The 18,593-nt window shown below is 37.6% G+C and overlaps 1 protein-coding gene across 1 annotated transcript in view; it reads right to left on the bottom strand.

The window, feature by feature from the left end:
• Nucleotides 1–3,220: 3,220 nt before the first annotated feature.
• Nucleotides 3,221–18,593, bottom strand: part of DOCK11 (dedicator of cytokinesis 11) — a gene marked incomplete at both ends in the record, with an annotated part of 174,457 nt that continues 159,084 nt past the window's right edge. Inside the window, 8 exons of the mRNA XM_084259069.1 lie at nucleotides 3,221–3,343; nucleotides 7,504–7,642; nucleotides 9,468–9,568; nucleotides 10,019–10,209; nucleotides 10,577–10,787; nucleotides 12,445–12,591; nucleotides 13,125–13,238; nucleotides 17,783–17,905. Coding sequence (XP_084115195.1) covers nucleotides 3,221–3,343; nucleotides 7,504–7,642; nucleotides 9,468–9,568; nucleotides 10,019–10,209; nucleotides 10,577–10,787; nucleotides 12,445–12,591; nucleotides 13,125–13,238; nucleotides 17,783–17,905 — 1,149 coding nt within the window. The remainder of the gene's footprint in view (nucleotides 3,344–7,503; nucleotides 7,643–9,467; nucleotides 9,569–10,018; nucleotides 10,210–10,576; nucleotides 10,788–12,444; nucleotides 12,592–13,124; nucleotides 13,239–17,782; nucleotides 17,906–18,593) is intronic.

Raw genomic sequence — 18,593 nt, 5'->3', positions numbered from 1 at the left:
TTTGTATGGTATGTGAATTACAGCTCATTAAAGAGGAAAAACAAGTAAAAAGCATTTTGGAAAAAAATGTTAAGTGCCCTAATGAGAGGTAAAATCTTTGAAGAATTTGGTTACAACTTCAATCAGCAATTGGATACATTTTTCTAAGAGAGTGACCAAAACGTGGTTAGGGACTAGAAAAAAACATTTATTGTAACTGGAACCAAATAAACAAAGTACTCTTACTGGCCAACTCCCAAGATAGGGAATAAACCTTGTTACACAAACCCATGTCCCACCCCCAACCAATTTTTATTCTATTTCTTTCCCTTTGCTTTTGATAGTAGAAGTAATATACTGCTTATATTATACTGCTTGAACAAGACGGAGAGTGAAGGCGACTTGACATTTTGCGGGTCAGAAACCTGAGATATAGATATCTGATTAACATTTTGTAGAGTTTGGAAATTCCTACTATTCCATTCCATTGCTCAGGCTCTGCATCTCATATGAAACTAGCAGTTATAATAAAAAGCTTAGGTTGTTATAATGACCTATTCAGTTTATTAATTAACCAGTGTGTCTTCTCTAGTTCTAAGATTATATTGGTCAATGTACCAAGGCTGTTACTGCCACAGCTGCTTTATATTTCGTTTTTGGAAGGTGTTTCCAGTATTTATATCAGCAGTCAAATCATATAGATATGTTAACAATTAACTCCACCTACAGACATGATGCCATTAGTGACAACTGGTTACTAGGAAAATTTGCATGGGACTACTTAAATTTTTCTCTATGGGTTATCATTGTGTGATAAACCAACACTACCAATGGTGACATATTCACATTTTACGATATGATCCAAGACTATCAAAATAATAGCTGCCAGGAGAAACTGGGGCTGTTTCACTGAAAAATAATCAGCATAGCAGAAATGTACTCTCAGTGTGGATTTGTAGATGCCACACCACCTCATGAACTCATATGAAACTATATAATACCTAAAATGTGCAGTGTTTCAAATGCATTTACCTGGCATTCCCTTGTCTAGCCTACCTTGCTCTCTTATGGTTTGCTGCCCTTCGTCTGGAAGCCCGCAAACTCAATCCAGTTAAATTATGCCATGACCTGAAGAACTCATTGGCCATAGGACACAAAATCATCTTCATCTTCTCCCTTGTTCTTCTGAGCATCGGTAAGTCATGTCCAGTCTTTCCATATAATGTCTTATACTTGCTCTTTCTTCTCCATTCTTGTTAATATCCAGGGGTTATGGATTCATAATTAGATTACTGCAATAGCTATAAATTGTTTCCATCTCTCTTTACCTCAAATACATCTGGGCAGCAATAAAAAGATTACATTTCTAAAAATAACATTTAATCAAGTAGTCTTTCTGTTTTAAAAAAAAAAAAAACTTGAGTGGTTCTCACATGTTTATTGAGTATAGTCCAAATACTATTATTAGCCTGACATTCAAGAACTTCTAAAATCTGGGTCCAAATGCTCTTTCTAGATTTATTATTTACCACTCTCTTGAAAAAAAAAAAACAGTCTACTACTCACTATCCCCTGAAATTCTGCTAAGTCTTTTGCATCTTTGCTTGTGATGCATCTCCTGTTATTATCCCCTCATCTTTGAAAGCCTGTTCGAGGGTTACTTTTGTTCATGAAATCATCCCTGAACCTTATATTGACACTGACCTCTCCTTCCTTGAATGTGATGAGTAATGGATAGTGTCATTCATTTGGCAATGCTCATAGACAACTATTCTTGTCTTATATTGTTAACTCTTACATTATCTAATTTTGTATGTATCTTGCCTCCTCAAGTAGATTAGGCAGTACGTTTCCTGAAGGCAGGGACCATTTATTCTACTTTTTCAAATTACCCACAGTACATAACAGTGTGCTGGGGATGTGATGGGGACTAGTTGTTTCACAAAAGAGCGCTGGATTAATCCAAGATGTTTCATTCTTAGCTGAAACTAACTGTACAGATTACTCCCTGATATTGAGGAATCACAAACTGCCTCTAAAACGCTTCTGAATCCCCTATTGAAATACAAAATTAACCTTCAATAAGTAATTTCATGCTCTTCTGAAAGCTTAAAAATAACATATAAAGAAAAATGGCTAAGCCAGGAGCATAATCTCTAAGATTTACTTAATCATAAAATATTAAAAATGCCAAGCTTCCTTGCAATCCATTTTTATCTCAATGTCTTTGTCAGTAAAAGACAAAAAATATTCCTAAAAAAGGAAAGTGTATGCACAATTTTTATCGTAGGCAGTCAAAATTCTATGGCTAATTTAAGTTTTACAAGTTCTTTGTATCTTGGTTTTCCTAGATTATTTAAGCAGTCTGAGATTTCTTCATACATAGACATGTAATCACTAGTGAGCCACTGCTAAATCCACGGTGACTATGTAGACTGAGCCAAGAAAGGCTGCAAACATCAAGTGGTATCAAAATGCTTGTGAACCTTGTAAATGAAGAAGATGCCCTTCTCAGACGCTGCTGCTAAAGTTTTGAAGTTTCATTAGATGTACCAGCTGCAATGAAACTTTGGCAACAAATGCTATTTGCTAGGAAAACCCATACCATATGTGAATTCCTTGTCTTGGGTGTCAGTGAGAGACCGACCATTATCCAGACTTGATCTGACAGTAAGCATGGTGTTTTTATATATAATCCTTCCCTTGTGAAATTTCCCTTTAAAATATGGTTTTTGCTTCCCTTAGGTCAATCTTGACTACTCATGGGCAAGATCTCACACCTGTCCCCAATTTGAAATATCCTTGTTTTATGGAAATGTCGTCAATCTTTTTCTCCAAAGGCTACTATGATAATGCATTGTGCTTCCCACAAGAAAAAATGCTAGGTTCAAAGTATTATTTCTTCACTTCTAATTACAAATAAGTTTTACCTTTTATTATGTTGCATTATACAAACTTACATAGTACCATTGTAATTTTAAGCAATAATTAAGCAAATTGAACTAACGTTTTTGAGCTCTACCTCTCAGTATATAGATTTACCTAAAAAAGTACAAACCAAGCACAGTGGTGCAATTTTCCAGGCACTTTCAAGTTGCTTAAATATTTACAAATATGTAAGCACCCTGTTTGAAAGCATGAAAATTTTGGTGTCAGGGAGAAACACCTCAACTTTTAATATTTGCAGAGCTCTGAATATTCCTGAGAAAGGTCCGTCTCATTACTTTACTTCTACATATCCTCATACTTCAGCAGTGTATCTTGGCGAGCCATAACCTCTGTCACTCGATGTACCACTAATTGCACAAAATACATGTAATGTGTTGTTCATCCACGGAGAATGCATTGTGTCTTCTTGTAATATCTAAAATAAAACAAATCAGCATGTTTATCATGAAGCAAAATAGCCAATGCCACAAAAGTATGTGTATATGAAATTACAGGCATATTTCAATTAATCACTGACACTTAGCAATTTAAAATGAAACGAAGCAGAATGAGGAAAGAATAACATTACCGACTTAAGTCTTCAAAGCTGTATTACAAAGGCAGCATATTGAAAAAGCAGAAAAGATCTGGTTACTCATCAAGATACACAAAAACATGTAATGCAGAATTCAATAAAAAGAGGTAATGCAGTTTTTTTCCCCCTTTTTTATCATATGGACATAATAAGAGCTCTAAATAATGGCCTCCTTGGCATGAATTTAAGGATCATTTTCTAACACACTGGTTCTCAGGGTCACTTGTGGGACTTTTTCAAACTACAAATACCCATGATTCCTTCCCTAGAGACTTAGAAAATATTAAAGATAAAAGTCATAAAAGAGTATTTCTACAGATACATACCCTATAATTAAATAATTGAGCTAACACAGATTCTTAGAAATGAAGAACTTCATAAGCATAAAAATCTAACTTTAAATCCTATAAGTGTATAAACATATATATTCAGTCACATAGACATTTTAAAAATTATCAGTTTTGCTTGACCTAAGGTAACAGAAATCTTAATTTTTAATAGACAGAAGAAAAGAACATACACATCACATTCAACCTCTTTATCATATCCTTTTTTTTAAAGATTTATTTGTTTATGCATACAAGAGCTGGGGTACAGGCCAGAGGTGTGGGGGGTGAGAGGATTTACCAGAGACAGAGTGGGGAACAGAACAGGCAGATTGACCAAAGTACACTGGGTAGTTCCCTGGCCGGCTGGGGGATCAAACTCGTGCTGCAGTGTCTGCAGATAGCTTCATAGGTTGCGTCTTAACCCCTTGCGCCACCAGGAAGGCCCCCAGGTCTCATGCTTTTAATACTTGGTTCTCAAGTTAGCTCAGAAACTTTCATTATTAAGTCTGCATATTGGTCTGTGGTGCCAGTAATGAGTGATATCATTTGCTTTATAAAGTCCATTACAGAGAAATTTCCTCTTACATAAATTGTAACTCCTGGCCATAATCTGAAAGCACAGCAGAGGTTTAAGAGATGACTAATTGATCATCCATGCTTATCAGATATAACAAGTGAACAGGGTACTCATTGTGAAGAAAACAAAATATAACAGACAGACACTACAATGCCCACTACCATCTCTAAGAAATCTGCAATTAATAGTTTTAAATGCCTTTTTAAAGTCAAAAGCTTGAAGCAGCTTTAAAAAGGACCAAGGGTTATATATCCAGGCCTTATTTTTCTGTCAAGTAATCATTTATTGACCATAAGAGAGTAATTCATGTTTTAGTATACACACTTTGTCATTTTGTATTATTATACGTCCCTTTGAGGAAATGTGTCTCAAAGTATTAGTGAAAAACAGCCTCTTTTTAAAATCTGAGAATATAATAAGAAAGAGTGATTTACAAAAATTCGCCATAAAGTCAATATGGCCCAATTGATTATAATGCATTATGACTGGAGAGCTTACATAAATCTAAACCAACAGAAACTAGGATTTGCTTGGTTATCAATAAATAATATCAAGGGTCAAAAATATGGGTCTCTATAACTAAATGAAATAGCCATGGTTTGGGGGAATTAAGTGAGAGAGACAGGTGGGAAATATGACAGCAGATCTGTAAGGTCTATGCTTCAAGGGAAAAAATGAACTTTCTAAAATAACCTTGAGTGCCTCCCCTGGTGGCACAACGGTTGAGCGCTGGGCTGCAAAGCTGCCCGCAGCCTCTGCAGCACAGGTTCAATCCCCAGCCACCGGCGAGGGTCCCACATGGCGCAACAGACCTCTCCTGTTGTGCCCGCTGCTCCCCTCAGCAGTGTATTTCATCTGTCTGTCTGTTCTGTTCCCTGCTCTGGCTCTGGTGAATTCTCTCACCCTCCCGCGCTTCTGACTGTACCCAGTGCTTGTATAAATAAATAAATCTAAAAATAAAATAAATAAAATAACCTTGATCACAGTAACAGCAGTACATTGAACTTTGCTTTCAATTTCAGTAATTTAGTGTTCAAGGTTAGGCCCTGTAGTTGTATGCATAGTATATAACTGTAATGTAGTCTATATTGCCTTAAGACACGTGTGTAATTGTTTTACACCTTTTGTGGAGGAGTTTTTGCTGTTTTTTTCCTATAGTTTATTTAGAACAGAAACCTATAGAGACACAATGCAGTCCATTTGCTAACAGTACACCTCAGAACAGTGATGATGAAGAATGGGGTATCCCCATTGAGCTCATGGGTTGAATCTGAGCTACAGACAATACAGGAAGTGAAATGGTTCCCTACCCTCTCAGTCTCACCTGGCTGCTTCAGAGACAGAAAAGGGTCTCTGAAAGCTGAGCAGCAAAGGGATGCCTGGAAACAGTTTGTACTTCCCCTAAACGGGCTGACAGAAGATGGCCAAAAGAAGAAACAGAACACTGACTGCAGTCTCCTTAAGCTGACAGTCATAGAGAATAGGGGAGTAGGAGACCAGAGTATCCAGACTCATTGAACACATGGGGTGATAAAAGTCTGGCTGGTAGGCTCCATGGTGGCACAGGGGTTAAAGTCTCAGCACTATCAAGTTATCGCCAGCCACTGTGGCCTGAGTTCGATCCTCGGCCAGGGAGCTAATCCACATGGTGCAGCAGACCTCTCCTGACTCGCCTGCTGCTCCCCTCAGCAGTGTATTTCAGCAGATCTGCCTGTTCTGCTCCCTACTCTGTCTCTGGTGAATCCTCTCACCCCCTGCACCTCTGGCCTACATCCCAGTTCTTGTATGCATAAATAAATAAAATAAATCTTTTTTTTTTTTTTTTAAAGTCTGGCTGGTGGGATTCTCCACACAGAGACACTGACAGTGGTTGGAAAATTAGACTTCTGGTCACTTAATACAACCTTGTGCTAAATCTACTAAATCTCTCAGAGCTCTTTGTTACAAAAAGCATACAAAATAAATTCAGAGAGGTAGAAAGCCTGATTTAAATCCAAGTAGTTTGTATTTTTCTAGAGGTATGTCTCCTCTCCTTTCTCCCACCATCACACTGAAGTTCTCTGGGTACAAGCACTGTCAGCCTATTTGTCAGAATTCCTCTTGCATGACAGTCTCACACCAGGGAGTGACTTTGACCAATCAATGACATATAGACAGCAGAACAAATATGAAGCTCCCCTTTCTGGAGCCAGCTTTTAGAATGTGTGCCCTAAAGGGTTTAGTTATTCTGGTTTCTTTTAATGCCAATTTATTAAAATTTGAGGGTGTGAAGAGCATCTGAGGCAAATACTTACTTTACTGGGTGTTTAATTAATGAAGAAATTAAGATTTTACTATAAACTAAGGAGCCTGGTCAATGAGGGACCAGGCCACCATGCTGTGACTTGTACAAACACGATTAGAGGTTAAAATACTTAAGTGATAAATTTGAGCACTCCAGTACAGGAACGAAGTTTTCCAGGATAATCTGGAAGTTCTCCGGTATATACAGTGGGTATATACAGTCATAACTACCTATGATATAATTTGGCTATAAAGGGTGAAGGGGTCTTTTTTTCTATTATTTCTCAGGTTGTTTTACTAACTTAGTTGCAACTGTCACTTAGTCAAGATGAAAATTCTAAGAAATTTTGTGAAAACAGAGAACTTCGCAGGCTGTGCAGGAATTGAGACAATTCCCAAATTTTGGAAATCACTTAGGATCTTACCTAAAAGAGAGTATCTGGTTTCTTACAGCCAAAAGAGGGGTATTCATTTAGGGACTTGGCTACTGAGCCCATCATTTCAATTCTTTAGGACCTTCTGAAGAGACTCTTATCCTTGTTCACAGCAGATAAATTTAGACCTGCTCAGTTAGTTGTGCTAATGGCATTGTGGCACAAAGAATAAAATAGCTTATTACTGATAATTGCTTAGGCAATTGCTTCAAATTTGATTTGCATTATGCCATTTAAATGGTCAAACACTGTATGAGCAAATTTTAAATACAGACCGAGTGATTTCAAGTTAATGCCTTTCAAACTAATAGATTTGGCTAAGCAAATACTTTAGGGACCCCAGATCGAGTTTTTATTTTCCACCACCCTAATACTTGCCTGCTCATGGATAATGTCAGATAATTCTTTCACCATTTCTCTGAAATTTGACTTTAGCCCTTCATGGTACTCAATTTGATCCTCTTTAATTAACCGCTCATTGAGTTCCAGGGCAATGCTGCATGCTTGTATGAACTTCCTGTGGACAAAGAGCAAAAGATGAAAGTTTTATTATTTATTCCTAGAAAGTCTTATTGGCAATCAACTTGATATTTACTTTAAACACAGCTGGCCTAGAAGGAATATGAGAATTCTATATTTCTCTCACTGTGCCTTTGCTTATGACCCTTCCTAAGTCTGAAATAGTTTTTCCTTTCTTTTCCCTCTGGTTTCTTCCCCCTTAAAAGCCTGGCTCTAAACATATACCCTCTAGGAAGCTAAGTTATTTACTTGGTATTACATCAGCTGCTAATATTAATTTGCACCTGCGTATAAGAAATCATTTATCAAAAGAGAACTTATTTGGGGCTTATTATATACCCAGTATGGTGCTGGGCACTGTAGTTGTGAAGTATCTGCCCTGGGCTGCCAATGTGGGGATAGAGAGTTGATGACTTATCGTGAAACTATTTTTCCATCATTTCATGTGTTTAATGATCAAAGTCCATAGCTAGAGTTAGGTCTTAGGGGATAAGGTACCTCACTGCCCATTTGTTAATACTCCCTCATAGCAACTAGCAGAATTTTTTGGGTACATGTCAGGCATTAATAAACATTAGTGAATGAATGACTGCTGGTTATTCTGCAACTTGGAAAAGCTGATAACACAACAACAGGAAAATGAAATGAAGTAGGGAGCAGCTGGGTGGTTAAGTTATCGTCTTTCTCTTTGGTCTCTTACTCAACTGTCTCTCTGGTTCAGAGTGTAAACTCTTTTTTAGATATTAAACAGATTTGTTGATCTCACACGAGACTACACGGATATGCCTTTGTAACGGGGTGGTCCCCAGGAAAGGGGGAGGTTCCCTGCCCCACCCAAGGGAGGGTGGAGCTGAGCAGGAAGAGGAGAAGCTGCAGAAGAGACTGAGGAAGGAAGCAGGATGGAGCCAGGAAACCTGGAGGAGGCGCGTGGAGCCTAGAGACACGTGAAGAAACTGCGCTTGTCTTTTGGTCGTAGACTGGGTGACACAGATGTGGGTGAGACCCATGGGGAGGTGACAATGGCAGTTTTTATCTTGATGTTGATTTTGCTCTTTTCCTTCCGGGCTTGTCTGGTTATTTCTGACCCTTTGCTGTGGGTCCCCACTGGAAGATGCTTTAGACTTGTGGCAGGCTTTGGGGCTTTGCTCTGGGCCAATCCCATTTGGATGGACTTTTACCCACGAGGGGACGGGTAACTTTGGGTGCTTCATTTAGAAACTAGACTCTTTGCCTTACCTGTATTGTTTCCTAGTTTTATTAAAGTTCCTTCCCATTAAAGTCTTATATGTTTTGTGCTGATGCGGCAGATGGCAGAACCCATTTAGAATAGGTAGGTTTGCAGGGTTTGGGCTGACCCTCTCCCTGTCCTATAACACCTTCACTTGCCGGCGTCCCAGACTGACAGATGCAAGCGGAAGAAAGGCCAAGATACAAGGACGCCTAGCCAACCCTTCAAGCTCCACATTTCTTCCTACCCTACTGGTCTGAAATGTGCTGTAATACGAGGTCAAGCGGGTAAAGGAGGGAATCACATAACGACTGTAGGCCTGCTTTTGTGCTATGGTCTCAGAAGCAGCAAAGTAAACTGTTATATTTAACCTCTTGGGTCACTAGGACATGGTTAATACAATCTAGGCAAGAACGGGATCTCACAGCTCCTCACTACTTAAAGTACCATTAGAAAGGAGGTCGCTTAACTATTGTAAAAAGAGAGAGAATGTCCTTTTCTGGAGGGACATTATTTGATGAGTTTTTCAGTTTCTTTTAAGATGAAAATGGAGTCAAGAATAGAGGTCTAATCCGGAAAACTACAAAGCACTTACCTAAACATGTCTTTCAATTCATTCACTTTCTTGGGTGTATACTTGCTAGTTTGACTGTCATTTAAGAAAGCCCTTGCATATGCTAATGGACCAGCATTTACCTAAATTGCAGGGAGAATTTGGGGGAAGTAAACAAGAGTCATCAGAATGCATTTTAAAAGTAAGTTTTCCATTTCTCTGTTTTTAAACCCCCCCCCATTTAAAAAATTCACATCTGAGAAGCTATTTACCAATTTTACTCTAAGTTGCTTTGAAAATGAATAGCACAAATAGTCTGCAAAGATTATATTATAATAAGTTAAAGACTTCTGTTATGTAAATATAGGGCTTGGCTACAGTCAGCAGGGATTTATGTTAAAGTCCTTTGACATAACACAAAATTTCTCAAAATTAAACATAAATGCTTAATTGAGGTAATCAAAAATAATGCACAGGGTTTTTGTACTCACTAAGCGTGTAGCACCCAATTACAATGAATGCTTGCTCGGTGCCCTTATGTAAGCAAGAGGAACATCAAGAAACACTTAATACATGTTTGGGAGCCAACATACCTGCACTGAAACACAGCCCTGCAATTTCAGCTGGAGCTGAATCATGTCCACGTCAGCAGAAGAGCAAAGTTTTTGCAGCTCTGCAGTTTTATCTTTTATTTCATCAGTAGCAACATCAATTGGCTCTAAATTAATCTGCTGTTCATAGTTTATAGGGATCCTCTTCTTCACATATGGAAATGAGTTTGATGCTATTAAAATGTTAAAATGGATTTACTATTTAAAAAATCATTTGTTTAAATAGTCAAATTCAAGAAAAAGTTTATTACGCTTAACTCTACCTATGTTTTCTCTAGAAAATATCTTAGGGTACCATATAGCACCTTATTGCTTTATAACTGAAGGAGAAATTCTCTTTTGAGGTTCCTTAGAGCAATCATGAATTACCATATGGGAAAACTATGGCTTATAACATAGCTATGTTTGTGCAAGCTAACTAGACTGAACAGCAGAACAAGGAAGATTAAAATTTCAGTTACATTTTCCTGCTGGCCAGCTGCTACTTACTGTGTATTCAAGAGGACCAAGTCAAACAAGAAGTTACAGAGTCCAACTTACTAGTCAAGATTGTACGGCGTTTGCACTGTTCTTCCACACAGCCTTGCTTCTTGCCTGATAATGTATAAGGAGCTTCAAACACAAATCTGTTGATATTATGGTTTCTTTCAAACTCGGTTTTTCTTTCTGTAAGTTCTTTATCATTAAAGTATGGCTTCACATAAGTGACTTGGATATGAGCATATTTTGGATCAAGCTCTTTGGCATTTACCTATAAAGTAAGAAAGTTTTGCTTTTTATTCAATGAAAAGGAAAAAGGGGTACAGGTAAGTTAATACCTCAGTTAAGATGGCTGAAGACCACTGCCATTAGGAGGGAGTTTCCCTCCTGAAGATGGTCTTTGTTTTTTGTTTTTTTTTTTAAAGGTTCATTTCCCTCTGATTAGAAAGTTGTTCCAGAAACCTATTTGGAGATTCCAGAAATTTGGGAAGAAAATAAAAACTGTAATCCTACCACTCAGCTATGACCTGACATTCTTTGGCACACAATATTTTAGTCATTCCCCACACGCAATGAACAAAATAAGTAGGTGCTACTTTTTCAGTCTTTATTTCTTTTTTAATGTGTGAACATGAAAATTCAAAACACTCTTTTCCTTGCCAAAGAACAAACTGTTAAGGAGACAGATAATATGAAGAGTGGTGTGGAATTATTTTCAAATATTTCAAATTTATGTGTCTTTGAACCCACCAATTTCACATTTAAGATTTTACTTTATAGGTGTACACACACAAATATATGTTTAAAGGTGTTTGTTGCTGCAGAGCTCTCCATTTCTTTGCATTTATAGTATCTGTAGTGTGGAAGCAAAGCTAAGACTATCTGGGTACAAGGAAATAAAATCTGTTGTCTTAATTCAATAGAAAAATACAAACTCATGAAGTTGTTAAGTAGAGCACTTTGGTCAAATCAATCAATTATGAACCTACCAGCCTATTTACTTTTAAATGTCTATGGTATATGGTCAAGATAAAACTAACTCCAAGGGATATAGGTATGTCTACAAAGTGAAGAGATCACTTTCTTGGCAGACAGTGAGTCTTTACCATTGTCAAGAACTTTCCACTCTGGCAATGCTGCCTACTAGCTGGTAAGTGCTTTGCACAGTGCCATGCACATTAAGGTCACACAGTAAATATTGCTGGGGCCTGCAGATACTGGACTGCCTAGGTCCTTGCTACCGTAAATATCAACTCTCATCCCGGGCAACACCTGTGGCCACCAAGGAAGAGTCAATCATTCCTGCTGTGCTGTCCCTGAATATTCACTTCCCAGAAGTGTGTAACCTTTCTCATCCTGCCTTGGCAGGGCCTGCTGAGATGTATAACCTTTAGAGCAAGGTTTAAGGTGTCATTTTTCTAACGAATTCACTGTAACATAGCTTGTAACTATTGAACTTGGGATATCTCCTCATAAAATGTGTGCCCCCGAGATGATTTTAATTGGACATAAGAAATTGAGACTCATGATGCATCACAACATTCGCACTAATAACTAACCTTTATTCAGCACGCTAGCTTATAACTAGGGAATCCTTTTTGTGTATCAGGAACACTAATTACTTTCCAGATACTTACTTAATCTATACAAGTCCATGAGGAAGGCACTGTTATTATCTCCATTTTACTTGTGAGAAAAAATGTGACACAGAGAGGTGAAATAACTTCCCCGTGGTCACACAGCTAGCAAGTGGCAGGGAATGGAGATCTGAATCCTGTTCTTTCTGACTCCAAAGACCCTGACCTCTCTTTTACCACCTGGAAAGGCTTGATTTCCATGCTTCTCCATTTGCTAAAAAGGAAAAAGTTAGGCGCAACATACCATGTTTAGAATAACAAATAATGACTTCAAAATGCAGGGTGTGTTACCTTGTCTGAATCCTGAATTATTTTGACATTCTCTGTACCAAATTTTTCACCATAAAGTTTAACAAGTCTCAGGGAAATCTCTGAGAGGCCGGTGAGTTTTGGCTCCTTATAGATATACTCCTTTCCATCCTCTTCTTCAAAAAAAGACTATTGTAAAGTTAAACATAATAATTTTTAAATCATAGGAGCAAACAGCATTTAAAGAAAAATCTACTAAATAACTGGCAATAATATGTTTGAAATACATTTCACATAATAATACCAAATGTCAAAGGCATATATTCAAGCTTTTAACTTCAAAGAAAAGAGAATTTTCAAATTCAGTCACATGAACATATGATTGGTCTGAAGATTTCTGCACTAGGTTTGTCTCATTCCCTGTATACATTCTTATTTTTTTTTATTTTAAAGCTTTGAATACTGGGTATTAAATATATATTTTAAGAAACTTAGCAGAAATTGAAAGTAAGGGGAAATTCAAGTTTTATATGATATGGACTCTGACCTAATGGATTTAGATATGGGAACCAAAGTGAACTTTAAACTTATAAAAGAATTTTCTTGCTATTGTGATAGGCACTCTATCAAGATAGACTCATAGAACCAACAACTGCTGCTACAGTAATCTTCTAATTCAAAAGTGAATGTTTAAAAAGCACAACTTTATGAAGTATACTTACTTGGCCATAAAAGGCAACTCTGAAGAAAGTGCCTAAAAGTCTTTTTTTTGTGTGCATAACCTCCAGGATTTTTGTGTAAGCTCCATGAAGAGTTCTATACACTTGAGTAAGTTTCTGAAAAATGAGAATAAGCAAATTGACTCTGTCTTTTGGTTAATTATAAAATGTCTTAAAGCTAAATACATGGGGTGGATAGGGGGAGAGAACAATCATTTCCTTTTCAAAATAATTTTGTTGAAGTCATTCAGACTCCCCTTTTGCAATTATCACAATTAAATGTAAGTCCTCAACAATTTTAGATTTAAGGGTAGTGCTTAAAATGCCCAAATAATGCTGTATTTCTAAATATCATGCTTTGTTTTTATCTCAGTGGCAATGTATACTTTAAAAATACTGTATTATTGACTACTGTTTTCTATATGTTTGAATTACTCTAAGTGAAAGAGAAGTAAAATGTTTGAGCACTTCGGTGAAGAGATAAGAATAAACATTTCATGCAAAATCTTTTGCAAGTGAAAACAAAATGCAGATACAAATATAAGCAGCAGCACAAGTCTCAGATGTTTTCTACTTTTGTATAACTTCACATATATTTTCAAGAATACATCTTGCCTATTCAGAAAAAGGGAGCACATAGTGCAAAAAACATTATAAAAATTGTGAAATGGCAACTACAGGGTGGGAGAAAATATTGGCAAGATCACAGATCAACTAAAGGTTTCATACCCCCAAAATATAAAGAATTCTCACAATTCTACAACAAAATGACACACAACACAATATAAAAATGGGCAAGTAACATGAACAGACATTTTTCCAAAGACGATATCGAAATGGCCAACAAGCACATGAAAAGATATGCAAAATCATTGGTTGTTAAGGAAATACAAATCAAATTCACAAGGTGGTATCACTACATGTCCACTAGGCTGGCTTTAATATAAAACAAAATCAAGTGTTGGTCAGGATGTGCAATATATACATTTTGGCGGGAAGGTAAAAGGGAAAACAGTTTTATGGTTACCCAATGAGCTAATCAGGATGACCATAAATCCCAGCAATTCCACTCCTGGGTACATACCCAAGATAAATGAAAACACATGTTCATACAGAAACTTGTACACAAACACATACAACAGAACTATTGCTAGGAGCCAAAAGGTGGAAAGGAGAGACATGTCTATCAGTGGATGAATGGATAAACTGTTGCAAATCCATACAATGGAATATTGCTTAGCTATGAAAAAGAATGAAGTTTGGATACATGCCACAACTTGGATGAACTTCCAAACATTACACTAAGTAAAAGAAACCAGAAACAAAAGGTCACATCTTGTAGTAATTCTTTTTTAATGACATATCCAGAAGTGGGAAATCCATAGAGACTAAAAGCAGATTAGTAGTTATCAAGGAATGGGGAGTATGATGAGGAAAGATTACGCTATGGGAATAGGATGTTTTTCTGGGGTTCTGGAAACTAGAGAGACGTGGTAGGTACAAAGGGCATTGAATTGCATAAAATGGTTTGGTTAATTGTATCTTGTGTGTATTTCACCTTAATAAAAGGGGAGCACAAGTGCAGTTTTTTCTCTAAAACTCTCCCCAAATTACTTCCTGCAGTTGAGCTCCACTTGAGGGAAATTTCCCTTACTTTTATGCCTGCTATTTCTCACTTTTCAGTCCATCCCATGAAGAAATGCTGAAAATTCATACATTAGTATCCCAGAAACAATCACTTCATTCATGCAGAATTCTATTTTTTTTTAATAGAGGCATGTTTTTATTTATTTATTTGTTTGTTTGTTTTGTTTATACATGCACTGGGTACAGTCAGAAGCACGGGAAGGTGAGAGAATTCACCAGAGCCAGAGCGGGGAGCAGAGCAGGCAGAAGGACTGAAGTATACTGCTGAGGGGAGCAGCGGCAGGAGAGGTCTGCGCGCCATGGCCGCGGGCAGCTTCGCAACCCAGCGCTCAACCGCTGCGCCACCGGGGAGGCCCATTCATGCAGAATTCTAAAGGATCTATACAGACCCTTACATCCCTACAAGGAAGTAGGAGTAGCTCCCCTCTAGAAAATATTGTTTAAAGTATAGAGAAAATAAGTATGTGTATATATTTCTCTCCTATTAGTTGACTGAGTAATAAAATGCTTCCTGGAATTCTAACAGATGGATATTCAACTTAAGAGTCAGAATATGGGCCTTTATTTTGAAAGTTTCATAAAGATTCTTTTTTTAAATTTTTTTAATCTTTATTTATTTATGCATACAAGAGCTGGGGTACAGGCCAGAGATGCGGGGTTGGGGGGTGTGAGAGGATTCACCAGAGACAGAGTGGGGAACAGAACAGGCAGATGTACTGAAATACACTGCTGAGGGGAGCAGCGGGTGAGTCAGGAGAGGTCTGCCGCGCCATGTGGGTTGCTCCCTGGCAGGGATCAAACTCGTGCTGCAGTGGCTGCGGATAGCTTCATAGGTTGCATCTTAACCCCTTGGGACACCAGGGAGGTGTCATAAAGATTCTTAAGATGTAATGTTTTGAGAGAAAGGATAATGCCAATTCTTGACAAGTCTCCTATTCTTTGCTATCTATCAATATATGACCTAGATTTAATTATTTAATCCTTGCTTACTCATATAACCACTTGAACTCCACCATAATTTTTCAGGCATGTGTCACATACACCAAAGGTATATAGGAAAGAGAAAAGGACCCAAAACAAGGAAAGAAAAAGTGAACTTGATCAGCACCACTTGGGAGCAGAGATTAAAATATTATCCAGATGATACTATGTTTTCACTATTGAAAACTTCTCCAACAGTGAAAAATTACCTACTATATTGAGCATCCCTGGTGGCACAAGGGTTAAGTTGCAGCACTATGACGCTATCCACAGCCAAGGCAGCAAGGGTTTGATCCCCAGCCAGGGAAGTGACCCACATGGTGCAGCAGACCTCTCCTGTCTCGCCCACTGTTCCCCTCAGCAGTGTATTTCAGTCAGTCTGCCTGTTATAGTTCCCCCACTCTGTCTCTGGTGAATCCTCTCACCCCTGTATCTGGTCTATACCCCAGTTCTGGTATGCATCAATAAATCTTTTTAAAAAATTACCTGTTTTTTCAAAAAAATAATTTATTTATTTTCACTAAGAACTGTGATGTAGGACAGAGGTGTTGGGGGTGAGATGATTCACCAGAGACAGAGTGGGGAGCAGAACAGGTAGATCTACTGAAATACACTGCTAAGGGGAGCAGAGGCAAGACAGGAGAGGTCTGCTGTGCCAGAAGGGGAGGATTAGCTCCCTGGCTGGGGATGGAACTCAGGCTGTGGCGGTGGTAGTGTGATAGTACTGAGACTTAACCCCTATGCCACCAGGGAGCCCCCTATATGTTTTTTAACTACCTGCTGTGTTTAAGGATAAATTGCTTTGCTTTAAAATAAAAAAAAAAAAGACTGGAATCCTAAACCATCTTTTGCCAGCACAAGAGATTTAGAAATGATGGTATGGAGTCAGAGATTTGAATATAAAAAAATTGCTATTCAGTACTGGTTACAATAGCTCTTCACTATGCTACTATTCTTTACTATCAACCCTTTATCAACAGTGTTGGCTGGCAGACTAAATCGGAAAAACTCATGACAGAACTATTGCTAGTGTCTTATTCCCTACCCCATTGTCATCTGCCACTACCTTTAGTCTCCACATTGAATTGTGAAGAAGAGCAGCATGTCTATACTCTTCCTGGGGAAAACATGGAAATACAAGCTTTTTTTTTCTGTTTTAAACTATATATATTTTACATCATTGTTCCATTTTTAAACAATGTTTGTTTTTCTTCCCCCACCCTCAGGTATAGCCCCCACAGAATTTCCTTCACCAATGCACGCGTGCACCATCACCACAGTCCCCTGTTCTCCTTCCTCCCTCCTTCCCTCCAATCACTCTCCCTCCATCAATAGGTTTTTTTAAAATTTATTTTAAAGATTTGTTTATTTATGCATACAAGAGCTGGGGCACATGCCAGAGATGCGGGGGGGGGGGGGTGGTGAGAGGATTCACCAGAGACAGAACGGGAACAGAACAGGCAGACTAATGAGATACACTGCTGAAGGGAGCAGCGGGCAAGACAGGAGAGGTCTGCTGCACCATATGGGTTGCTCCCTGGCTGGCCGGGGATCGAACTTGTGTTGCAGAGGCTGAGTATTGCTTCATAGTGCGTTGCTTAACCCCTTGTGCCACCAGGGAGGCCCCAATAGGTTTTTTAAATGAAAGTTGAAGGTTTAGTGAAGACAATACTGATTTTTTTAATCCCCCAAGGGGAGGAGGGAAGATGATTAGATAAAAATGTCTTGAGAATCGATGGCATAATCTAAATATCAATTTACATTTTACCCTTAATTTCATTTGGAAAATTTATATGACTATAAGGTACTATTCTAAACTGAGAACTTAAGATTTGTATGGATTGCAATTGGACAAATATGTCAAAATGATACATTAATTACCTATACTTTACAATAAAATCTAAATGCCATAATTAACCTTCCAGTCTTTGGAGGGTGCATAGTAGAGTAACAGTAAGATAACCATATTATGATTTTTTCCAAGACCAAAATAAAAAATACATGCCAGTAAGGAAAATGTTTAAATGACCAACCTCAAATTCACGACGTTTCTCATAAATTGGAATGATCAACTTGGAAATCTCAGAAATTATTTCATAACGTTCTGCCTTCCATAAGCCATCCACACACTGCTCTAGCAACTCCAGCAAAACTTCCTGCATTAAGAGAAAAATGCAGTCACGAATTATAAATAGCTGTAGCATATAATTTTGGGCATATAATTTTTGAACCATTTCAAGTTAATAAGAAACAAACAGAATGTACTACAGTTATAAAATGCACAGGGGAAGATTCATGTGACTATTTTCTAAGTAAAATACCTGGAATATCTGAAATTGAAACTAGTCTTCAAATATGAAATTACTATTGACAACAGCAACATCTATTTATTGTTTATTTACATAACGAAGATCAACTGTACTCATAAATTATAACCTATTGAAGAGGAGTTATCTCTTTTTTTTTTTGACCTTGAAAACGTAACTGCTGTGTGATAACTTTTTTTTTAAGAGTAGGAGTTATCTTTTAAAGGGTATATAGCGTTCATTCTAAACTGCAGATATCTGAATAGATCTCTAACAGTAAATTCCACTAAATAATGGAATTCCTATAAACACCCATTATTTTTCCTTTTATTGTAATTACATTCACACATAATAGAAAAGTCTTAATTCTATTAGCAACTTTCAAGCTGTTGCATTAGTGATTAGGTGTTTATTAAAATGATGTGATTTTGGTTGAGAGTATTTCCCTCCTGACTGCTGGTTCTAAAATTACTGAGAGTGATAGGATAATAACTCAGTATAGATATTTCTGACTTTGCTAGAATGACAACAGTAGTTA

This window comes from Talpa europaea, assembly GCF_964194135.1.
Source record: "Talpa europaea genome assembly, chromosome: X".
NCBI lineage: Eukaryota > Metazoa > Chordata > Mammalia > Eulipotyphla > Talpidae > Talpa > Talpa europaea.
Note: the sequence above shows the minus strand (reverse complement) of the source record. Positions and strands in the feature narration are given on the sequence as shown.